The following is a 12,301-nucleotide window of genomic DNA, read 5'->3' as shown; positions in this document are numbered from 1 at the left end:
ATTTAACGGACAGTCAGTTTTTCAGACTCCAAATCAATCATTCATTCTATCAGTCAGCCATTCAGCCTGTTAATACGTTAGATAGTCTCTCAGTACATCAATCAGCAATTTAGCCAGTTAGATAGTTATTTAGTATATCTTAAAATCAGTCAATCTCTCTCTCTCTCTCTCTCTCTCTCTCTCTCTCTCTCTCTCTCTCTCTCTCTCTTTTACCTGCCTCTTAACAACACGACAAACTCTCAAAGGTAATTATATATCTGCTAACGAATGATATGTTGAAACGAAGATTCATCACCAGTCCGCGTTAGCCCTTTCATCCCCTCTGCACACCTGTCTCTCTCTCTTTCACTTGGCTAACCTTACTGAAGATTATTCCATTAATGAAGTAAAGGATATCCGTCTCTATTTTACCTGGGCGGTGGGGGGAGGGGAAGGCGGATGGGGAGGGATGGAGATGGGGAAAGGAAGGGGGGGAGGGGGGTGGGGAGGGGGAAGGAGGTCGATTCTCAGAAGTACTTTGTTTCGGAAATCAAAATAACATTCAATAGATGGTATAATGATCTCTCGTTCATTAGTGTACCGTTAGGTCCTTTGGGTGGTGCAACTCGGTAGGTAAATCTTTATAGCGATGTGATTATAGTGATGGTGATTGTATAAATGTGAACTTACAATACGCTTTTGATCGAGCTTGTGGGTGACAGAAAACAGGACAGATGTATCTAAGGAAGACTGATAAACTTAGAGAGTTGATTTAGATTTACTGTGGCTAAATTTGTGCTATTGATGCTGTTATTTTTAAATCTTGTTTATATTTATTGAGTAATATATGTGAGTTTTGTGGGTATGTAGTGTTACAGAGAGGGATATGCAACAAAGAGTGTAGTATATTGTTATGTCACTGAATATATCCACAATATTATGAAATGGTTTATAGTTTTAACAGCAAAATAAATGGCAGTTCGGAGTTGATCTTGATGTGTTCGGTGTTGACGTTCTAACAGGTACGACGGACAGGTTAATTTCGCTCAAACATTACGAATTTCATTTTCAAATATTGTGAAAGTGACCCAGACTCCTGAAGCCTGTGAGGTCACCTAAGGTCAAACGGAATGAACAACGACTCGAACGTGTCGGACCGTCTGTCGTTATTTAACAGGATACAACACACATATGAGCCCTTACAGCGACACGTCTTGGAGGAAAATAAGTCAGGTATGACCCTTAACTCTGACTTCTGTTCACTAAGAGAACATGTTAATGGTCAACACTTATATATATTTCAAGAACATTATTTTTTACCATGAAGTTAGAAAAAACATTCTTGAAAATTACGAGAAAACAAAATATCTAACTTAACTGAATACTACATGACATTTACAAACTGTAAATACATTTAATTCCTATGTATACGTACAACCCATGAATAAATTGAATTACTATGTATATATTTAACTCATATGAATACTTATAACTTATACGAATACTTGTAACACATGAATACATCCAACGTAACTAAATATAGACAACACAACATATATCAGATTCATAGGACGAAAACTGCTAATATATGTGTGTTATCCTGCACAGCTCTGACGACGCTTCTGGTTTCTGTTATCACAAATATTACCACCTGCCTGTCTCTGTACCCCGGACCGACACCAGGGAGCCGTACTGGTAAATTTTATGATGCCGTAAAGACTAGCTGACGTTTGTATCTTTTAGACGTATTTTTTTCTTTATTTAATATTTTTTTCTTGGTTTATCTTTATGTTATGTTATGTTATGTTATGTTATGTTATGTTTAGGTCATCTTAATTACACAGAAAAAGTCTATACAGTAATTATGTAGTTCATAAAGAAAATTGGCGGACATAATCCACGTAATTAGTAGAATTTTTAAGAGTTGCTGTCAAGTGAAGAAACTAAGACCCGGTGTTTAAAGATGCGCTGTTTAAAGACCTGCTGTTTAAAGACCCGTTGTTTAAAGACCCGGGGTTTCAAGACCCGTTGATTCAAGACTCGCTGTTTCATGACCCACTGTTTAAGGACCCGGTGTTTTAGAACCCGCTGTTTCAAGACCCACTGTTTCAAGACCCACCGTTTCAAGACCCTCTGTTTAAAGACCCAAGCAGTTGGGTCACCTCAAACACATTAACACACCAACGACAACACACAGTTAATTTAAGAACTTCTAACTATGTGAACCCTTCCAGAATGTTTCAGGACAAAAATACCGAGTCCACGTAGAGGCCTGAACACTGTGTTTTGTGGAACCGCGAAAACCATTTTAAAGTTTCGATTTCAAAATGCATTGTCTTGTGCCACTAAAGTTTAAAGTTTCGTTCTTGTTTCCCGAGTTAAGTTAGAATGGTGTTGTTGGCAAGACTTGCCCCCATGTTGCAGCCCAGTGTTCTTGTTCTTGCCCTCATGCTGCAACCCAGTATTCTTTTTCTTGCCCCCATGTTGCAACCCAGTATTCTTGCTCTTGTCCTCATGTTGCAACCTAGTATTCTTGTTCTTGCCCTCACGTTGCAACCCAGTATTCTTGCTCTTGCCCTCACGTTGCAACCCAGTATTCTTGTTCTTGCCCTCATGTTGCAACCCAGTATTCTTGTTCTTGCCCCCATGTTGCAACCCAGTATTCTTGCTCTAGCCCTCATGTTGCAACCTAGTGTTCTTGTTCTTGCCTTCATGTTGCAACCCAATGTTATTAGTCTTGCCCCCATTTTCTATCTCAATTCCTTAGTTTTACTCACATCTGTATCCTGTGCTCAGGGTTGCTGATTCTCGCCCGGAGTAGATTTCACTGTCAGGGTTAACTATCTACATCCATCCGTCCAATCGTTGTTATTGTTGTACTGTAGTGTAGAATTAATGTCGGTAAAATATATTGATGTAAAGAATTCGTCTGCTTTTCTACCTGTTCTTAATACACACTCCTACAGTCATAACACCTGGGATTAATTACTTTTCGTATAGATTTATTGACGACGATGGTATTGTAAATATTATGTTGTGTTCGGTAATATCTGTTTGTATAAGGAATCTCTACGTAACAATATGCAGTACTTCATGAGGCAGCAACACAAGTTAGGATATTCTCTAATTAAATTTTACTCTTTATCATTTCCTAGGACATCAATTCAACTTTGGAATTATCTGTTCATGCATTAATTCCTAGAGACATCAGTGTAAATTCGGAAATTAGTGTGTAAATTTCTTTATATATTATTTCCTGAGATATCAACATAATTGGGAAATATTTATTTACAATATTTCCTGATATCAACCCCAAGTTAGGAAATTAATGACTCTATCTTTATCACGGTTTATGTTGTTCACTAAGGTGTTTTTAGTGTGGCAAGCGAGGCTACTGAAGCACTCTGTCAACGCTCCTCGTTTAAGGTGTATAAAAAGTGGCTTACCTGGGCCATAAGTTTGTAATGGGACGATTTATGCTTGAAGATCCTCATTTCTGGCACCTGCTACCTCAACCCTTCCCCTCCTCCTCCTCCTCCTCCTCATCATCTTCCTCCCTTCTCCTTATTCCTCCTCTTCCTCCTCCTCCCCCTCCTCACCATCATCTCCCTTCTCCTTATTCCTCCTCCTCGTCCTCCCCTCCACCCCCCCTCCTCATTCCTCTTCTCTTCCCATCCTCCTCCCCTTCATCTCCACTCTCTCTCTCTCATTTATTTCCTCTTTTCTCACCCGTCACTCCGCCCGCTCTTCCGCTTCTCACCTCTCCTTCCTCATAAATTCCCTCCCTCTCATCTTTCTCTCCCACTCTCCTTCGCCTCTTACCCTCTCCCTCTTTTCCTACTCTCCCGCTCGCTCTCGTTCTCCCCTCCTCCTCTCACTCTTCTCACAGTCTCTCACCTCACTCCATCTCTCACACTCCTCTCCTCTCTCACTTCCCCTCACCCACTCCTCTCCCTCTTCTCTCATTCACTCCTCTCTACTCCCTCTTACCCTCTCACTCATCTATTTCCTATGCCGCTCTATCTCACACTCATTCCTCTCTATACCACTCTCACCCCTCTCCCAGTATCACCCCTCTCTCCCTCACACTCATTCCTCTCTATACCACTCTCACCCCCTCTCCCACTTTCACCCCTCCCTCTCTCCAAGGAATACTGCCAGGCCAGGAACATGTTGCCCCTCAGCTTCTATATGTTAACAGAAAAGTGAAAATTGTTGTTGAGGAAGATTGTGACTCACTCATTATACCTGGGCGTTACCTCAATTGAGCAGGTGATGGAAAGGGGAACTGGTGGCATGACGCAAAGGGTCGGCTGGAGTGGGAGGTTGAGAAGGCAGTGGAATGAGAGGTAAAAGAGTGGTGAAGTGGGAGGTGAAAAGGTTGGTAGAAGATTGGTAGATGGAGAGTTAGAAGGACAGGTAAAAGATAATTGAAGGAAAGGTATACAAGGACAGGTGAAGGAGAGATATAAGGAGGTAGACAGGAAGATAGAAAGGGGGGTAGAGAGAGAAGAAAAGTGGAGGTAGAAAGGAAGACACAAGAGACTGATGGAGAATGTGGGTCAGAGGAAGCTAATTGCAAGTGTTCCGGGGCTTACCTGTCTGCCAGAGAGGGGAGAACCTGATATATTCAAAGTGTGCATAGACATACACCTTTGCAAATTTTAGTATACATACGGGTACACATTCGTCCATATTCTTATATGTACACACACACACACACACATACACACATAATATGATATATATAAACATACTGTACCCACATAAATATTCACACACTTTTGCAAACATGTAAGAATCATGCAAGTCTATGCAAGTGTATCAATATACACTTGCATAGACTATACATATATGAGTAAATAGAAGCACACGGTAACACATATGGAGACATTCCTTATAACTTCGTGGTTCCAGGCAGGTCTTGACACCCAACCTTCCCTCCTCCAGGCAAATCTTAACACCCAAGTACCCAACCTTCCTTCCTTCAGCCAGGTCTTAGCACCCAACCTTCCCTCCTCCAGGTATGTCTTGGTACCCAACTTTTCCTACTCCAAGTAGGTCTCCAGTCAACAGGAAGGTCAATACAGACACAGATAGAAGCACTTAAGTCGCTACTCCCTTGTGGACGCCTCCCACTGGCACAGCTTCCCCCTAAGTGCTGCACCAAAAAGGCAATACTTGTTTGCAGCTGTTGTTACCATCTCGCTGCTGCACTCATGTGGTCAATGTGAAACTGAATTCAAATAATAATTATTAACCTCGCTTCATAGCCATCTCGAACATGGATGACGTGTTTTAAAGAGTCAGTTTATAAAAGGTAATCTTTCTTATTCATGTATATTGTATGATGATGCACCTGAACTATAGAACGTGTGGTGGTGAATATGTGGAAGTTTTATATGAAAAATGAAGAAGACAGAGAGAGAGAGAGAGAGAGAGAGAGAGAGAGAGAGAGAGATATCCCCCATTACATCTTACTGTCTATTGTATTTGTGTATATAAATCTAAGTAAACATAAACATAATTAAATAAATGTATCCCAAGATCATGATACACTAAGTTATACACCACGATAATGTATAGAGTGCAGCACCAGTACCTCACAATCCACCATCTCACACACACACACGCACATGAACTCTACTGACCCCCTTCTCTACTCTCCTTCAGGCGGACTATCCAGAGAGCAGCCTCCTTCACGTCCAGAACAGATCTGGGATAATCCACTACTGCGCCCCGCCTTCGACAACACCACAGGCACCGACATCGTTACCTCCACCGGCCGTGTCGCCTACCTGCACTGCCGCGTCAACCACCTCGGCAACAGAGTAGTGAGTACGCAGCCTGTCACGTCTCCTGGATGATTCCGTGTGTAAAATGGCTATACTGACGCCTATCAAGCTCCATTTAAACCTTACACATAAATTTTCATATTTCAACATGTTTATACACAGACAGACAGACAGACAGACAGAAAATCCACCAGATAGGAAGTCAATCAAAATGACAGACAGACAGACTGACAGAAAGAAAAATCTAAGAGAACAAGAGAGAGATAGAGAGAGAAATTTTAACAATGTGAAATGCCAAAAGACTTCCCTTGTATTTAGTGTTCACTTGGTTAACAATGCCGAAGTATTTCATAACCAAAACAATGAAGGCTTCGAGGAACTATCTGACCGGTGAGGGCCTCGAGTGATGGTTATTTCCTCGTGGTGTGAGTATAATGTGGGAGAGAGAAAGTTGCACCCCCTGAAAGTGAGGTGCAAAACACACACACACACACACACACACACACACACACACACACACACACACACACACACACACACACACACACACACACACACACCTGAGTCACGAGCTATGAGGTCACCAGCTGTGTGGTCGCCAGATATTAGCTATGAGGTCACCAAATACCAGCTATAAGGTACCAAGTACCAGCTATGAGGTCATCAAGTACCATCTATTACGTCACTAAGTGCCAGCTATGAGGTCATCAAGTACAAGGTGGGAGGTCACCAGACGCACTACAACCAGCAGGGAGACGGTACCCCCAGGCGCCCAGCAGCAGTGAGCTATGGGGTGTTGCTCGGCCTCCAGTGTTCGAGGGCAGTGATCCCTCCTAGTAGTTCAGCATGAGAACCCCTCCTTAAGGCAGCTGAGATAATGTCGCATTCTCTTATCCGCTAGCCCACACCACCCCCTCTCTCCTACTCCCAGAGCTTACTAAATTATACAACATAATTATCGCCAAGAAGAGAGAGAGAGAGAGAGAATTGTGTAATGTGGTGATTAGACAACTCCGTCACCCCACTCCCCTTCTCTCTCCCACCCTGCCACACTCACCACCCCCTTCCCCTCCCCATCCTCCTCCTCTAGAAAATACACCTCCCCTCCCCCTCCCCCCAAACCCCCTCAGGGAGGGTAACTTGACACTGACGCCAGAATAAAGTAAATTCTTCTCTCTCTTCTGGCAAAGTCTTTCTTATTAGTTGTATTGGTGAGGGCTAGTGAAGGTGGGGGGATGATGGAGGTGAGGGCTGGTAGTGGTGAGGGCTGGTGGTGGTGAGGGCTGGTGGTGGTGGGGCTGGTGGTGGTGAGGGCTACTAGTGGTAAGGGTCGGTGATGGTGAGGGCTGGTAGTGGTGAGGGCTTATGGTGGTGGTGAAATGAGGGGTGGGAGCGGATGGAGGAGGGGCTGGTAGTGGTGAGGCTGGCAGGTGGATGTGGGGGCTGTAGTGATGGTGAGGGCTGGTAGTAAGTAAGGTTGAAGTAATGGTGAGGGCTGAAGTAGTGGTGAGGGCTGGTGGTGGTGATCCCAAGTGGTGGAAATAACAGATGGAGGGGCTGTGGTGATGGTGAGGGCTGGTGGGTGGGGCTGGTGGAGGTGGGGGCTGGTGGTGTGGGGGCTGGTGATGGTAAGGGTTGTGTGGTGGGAGGACTGTGGTAGTGGTGGGGCTGGTGGTGGTGAGGGCTGGTGGTGGTGGGCGTTTCAGGTAGTGGCGGGTTGGTAATGGTGAGGGCTGGTAATGAGGCTGGTACCAGAGTGGCTGGTGGTGGAAGTGGGGAGTTGGTGGTGGGGTTGTTGGTGAGTGTTTCTGGTGAGGAAACTGTGTGACAGGTGAGGCTCAACCTGGTGGTGTGGGCTGGTGGTGTGAAGGCTAGTAAAGGTGGGGGCTGGTGGTGGTGGGGGCTGGTAGTGATGAGGGCTGGTGGAGGTGGGGGCTAGTGGAGGTGAGGGCGCGTAAAGGTGGGGTTGTTGGTGGAGGTGAGGACTAGAGAGGTGGGGGCTGGTGGAGATAAGGGCTGGTGGAGATAAGGGCTGGTGCAAATAAGGTACTGGTGGAGACGAGGGTTCCTGACTAGCATGTGTGTGGTGTGGTAGAGGTGACACATACAAGTACTGTAGTAAGTGACCTAGGTAACCAGACTCACACATTAAACTCGTGTTGGTGACATTTCACGACATTTTCAGCGTCCATCATTCAACCTTGGCGAAGTGTTATAATATTTATCTTATCATATATAAATTCAAACTGACTTACCAATATATATAAAATTCGGACCCTGCTCAGATTTGGAAATGCCATCCTTGTAATTTTGTTCTCGTATTAATATAGAATTCATTTTCTGAATGTGTAAGGTTTGGGTATAATAATTTAGAAGAAGAGAAAGATAATAATTCTTAAAATATTTAGTTGCGTGTGTAATTTCTGGGAAAATTTGATACCGACTGACTAATTTATTAATTGAACGACATTTTCTATCCGTCAACGGTAAAAGAATTAAAAACAATTTCATGGTAAGTTATGTGAATATACCTGAACATAAAGTAATGGCTAGACTCCATCTCTCTCTCTCTCTCTCTCTCTCTCTCTCTCTCTCTCTCTCTCTCTCTCTCTCTCTCTCTCTCTCTTTATCCTTCGAACGTTTCCTTAGGGGAGAGCTCTTACATGAAATTAATTTTCTGCTACAAAAGAAGAGCTTGCAATAGATGCCACTGCAATACAAGAGACGGCAATTGACATACAATCAGAGGAACTACAATACACGGCACTGAAAGAGATGGAATTACGCGAAACATCAATACAAAAAAAGTTGTATTATCAGCAGAGAAAAATAACAATAACTGATAAAAAGACAGAAAGAAAGAGAGAAGGTAAGGAGAGTGTAGGAGAGAAAGGAAGAGGTGAGAGAAAGAAGAGAGAGTTAGAGAGAGTGAAGAAAGAAATCAGGGAGAGACAACGAGAGAAGATACAAAAGGAGAGAGAAAGAAACAGAAACAGACAGACAGAGGAAGAGACAGTGAGAGCTAGTGGGTTGCATCATATGATTTGTGTGACAGAGAATACTGGAGGCGCTAGACGGTATTAATGAAGGAACAGGGATGAGAGGAGGGGGAGAGGGAAGTGGCTGATAAATGAAGAAAAAGAACAAGAAAAGACTGAATGAATGATGCAAAATTGGGGAGAAAGTAACATAATTTGTGAGAGTGCGAAATATTGGATGAAAGAAAGTGTTGATAGTATGTTGTGTCTTATGTAATAACGCACACACACACACACACACACACATACACACATACACATACACACATACACACACACACACACACACACACACACACACACACACACACACACACACACACACACACACACACACACACAGTTCTGCCCCACCTCCGCTGACTCAAGTCCCTCGGAGTTCCTGCACAGAGCTCCTCAGTGTTTACACAACATTCATACTTCCCAAGCTCACCTATGCCTCCCCACCTGGTCTTCCTCCCTAAATGCCACACAACGTAAACACCTAGAAAAGTGCAAAAGAGGGCATGCAAGATTATTCTCTCCCCTTCCTACTCCACACATATCAAGAAGCGCTCAACACACTGACCCTTTCGACTCTCACTGACCATCACCACGACCTCATCTGCAAATTTGGTAAGAAGCTTCTACACCATCCTCGACACCGGCTCCTACTACCACCTGAGATCCCTAGTCCGAGAATTGCTGTTCGACACCACAACCGCATCCAGCCCATACGTGCACGAACTGATCGCTATAAGAATAGCCCAGTCTCAACCATGGTAAAAATTATCAATAACTTGTAATAAATCAGTGTATTCACTCCCAGTAAACACTGCTCCTTACACTGTCACTATGTTGAAATGAACTGTAGTTTGAGCTTTTCCCCATCTAGTTATTATATGTCTCATTTGTGTCACTTATGTTACTTGTATATTATTTGTAATTCGTAACCCATTCCCCAAATATGTAACTGTATATTTTCAGCCTTCTGGCTGCCAAGCTCTTTCAATAAACCGTTAATTATTATTATTATTATTATTATTATTACACACACACACAGAGCGAGGATTAACAATCTATCTATCTATATATCTATCTATCTGTCTGTCTGTCTATCTGTCTGTCTGTCTGTCTGTCTGTCACTTTTGTCTCCTACTCTTTCGCCTTATATTTTTATAAACATAACATAACATAACATAACATAACATAACATAACATAACGTAACATAACGTAACATAACGTAACATAACATAACGTAACATAACATAACATAACGTAACATAACGTAACATAACATAACGTAACATAACATAACATAACATAACGTAACGTAAATATAATAATATATTTAAGGGGCTATATAAATATAAATATAATATAAATATAACATATAAATATAAATATAAATATAATATAAATATAAATATAATATAACATAATATAATATAATATAAATATAATAATATAATATAACGTAAATATAATATAAATATAACATAATGTAAATATAACGTAACATAATAATAATATAATATAACATAATATAATATAACGTAATGTAAATATAACAAATATAAATATAAATATAACATAAATATAAATATACATTATAAATATAATACAATATAAATATAACATAACATAACATAACATAACATAACGTAACATAACGTAACATAACATAACGTAACATAACATAACATAACATAACATAACATAACGTAACATAACGTAACATAACGTAACATAACATAACGTAACATAACATAACATAACATAACGTAACATAACGTAACATAACATCAACATAATGGAATACCACTCAATGAAACTTCGCTGGATATAAGAAATTAGCATAAAGAATATAATTACCTGGGCGTTTTTCGTGTTCCTTTAGATGTAATGCACGTGTATTATGCAAAGACTCTCACACGGGGAGGAGAGAAGGCTGAGCCAATGTACTTTCCTTCCCAGCTGAGGAAATTCTTATTTTCATTTCAACATTTCTTTGTGCCCGACTCTTAGTAATTTCAGACCATTATTTTAATAACTTTAGTATATGATTTGTCTTGTTTAGGTTTTCATATTTTGTTTTAATATATGACGTCATGTTGTTATAAAGATGAATAAAGGTCAGAGTAAATGGCAGATGCTTTATATAGATTATAGATAAATTCTAACCAGAGGAAGAAATTAAAACTTACGTAGAGTCAATTTGTCCTTACATGATTAAAAAAAATGAGAACGAGGCAAAATATAGACTCTGTCCATACGCAACAATACTATTATATAAATACTGTAGTTAATAATCTACCTATAAAACAAACGTTAGAATATTGTACATAAACTTTGAGATAAACTAAAAGTTAAACAGAATTTTTGCTCCACACGATAGAAATACTCTTAATAACAAACAGAAAAAAAATAATAATATCCTTCTTCCGAATCCTGGTAGAGAATCTATGAATAAAAGAGAGCGGGCAAGCGTCCTTCGGCGAGCCATGAATAACATTGGCCCAAGATAAAAGCTGAATTTAGGACTCCAGATGAAATCAGCATAATTCTGCCGTCGTCGAAGGAGGTCAACGGAGGTGAGGTGATTTACACGCCAAGGCCCCTGGAGAGAAAACTTCGGCTCCCAAACCCCGGTGTATTACTGATGATTCCTGGCCCCCTGTTTGGTCTGGGGAACGGGGGGCTGTTGGGGGTTACTTTCGGTGGTCTACTTTTGGGGATGATCTAATTTGGGGGAGGTTTACTTAAGGGAGGTTTACTTTGGAGGAGGTTTAATTTGGAGGAAGTTGCCTTTGGAGGAGGTTTACTTTGGGGAAGGTCTACTTTAGGGGTTGGTTTACATTGAGGAGTTGTATTTTGGAGGAGGTTTACTTTGGGGAAGGTCTACTTGGGGGTTGGTGTATATTGGGGGGAGTTGTATTTTGGCTGAAATTTACTTTGGGAAAGTATACTTTGGGGAAGGCTAACTTTATTAAGTGTAATATAGGAAGTCACCCTCGGAAAATTCTCTACGTTTGAGGGTTCTACTGTGGACAGGGACTTAGGGGTTTCTCCTTCAAAAAAAACCTACCCCGGGGTGATGTACTCCGGGAGGTCAGCTTTAGAGGTAACACACTTTCACAACATCTTAACCATGACCTAAATTCCTAAAGATGGAGAATTTCCTGTAAACTTTTCATTCCTCCATCAGCTGAGTTTTAATATATGACCCATTGTAATACCGGAGTCTCCAAGAATCTTACGTTGATATTTTTTCCTAAAATTAGAGATAAAAAAGTTTTCTTGTTTCCGAAGACTCTCAGAAAAGTATGTATAACCTACAGTCTCAGTGTTATTTTGGGGCCATATGGGTTCATCACATCCTTGTACCGTAAATTAAGTGAGTTAAATTGGTTCATTCTAGCATCTGTAATGAGGAAAATTCCCTCAATGTATAAAGCCTACCGAATCCACGTTCCACCGAGCTACAGTATCAGTAACTTCCTTCTCCC

At 41.4% G+C, this 12,301-nt stretch overlaps 1 protein-coding gene across 1 annotated transcript in view; it reads left to right on the top strand.

Moving 5' to 3' along the window:
* The window catches only part of LOC121874396 (neural cell adhesion molecule 1-like), a 161,235-nt gene that overhangs the window by 88,385 nt on the left and 60,549 nt on the right, over positions 1–12,301 (top strand). Inside the window, exon 4 of the mRNA XM_042378525.1 lies at positions 5,653–5,813. Coding sequence (XP_042234459.1) covers positions 5,653–5,813 — 161 coding nt within the window. The remainder of the gene's footprint in view (positions 1–5,652; positions 5,814–12,301) is intronic.

Source organism: Homarus americanus, unplaced genomic scaffold, assembly GCF_018991925.1.
Source record: "Homarus americanus isolate GMGI-L3 unplaced genomic scaffold, GMGI_Hamer_2.0 scaffold45595, whole genome shotgun sequence".
NCBI lineage: Eukaryota > Metazoa > Arthropoda > Malacostraca > Decapoda > Nephropidae > Homarus > Homarus americanus.
This window is presented reverse-complemented; position numbering and strand designations above follow the sequence as displayed.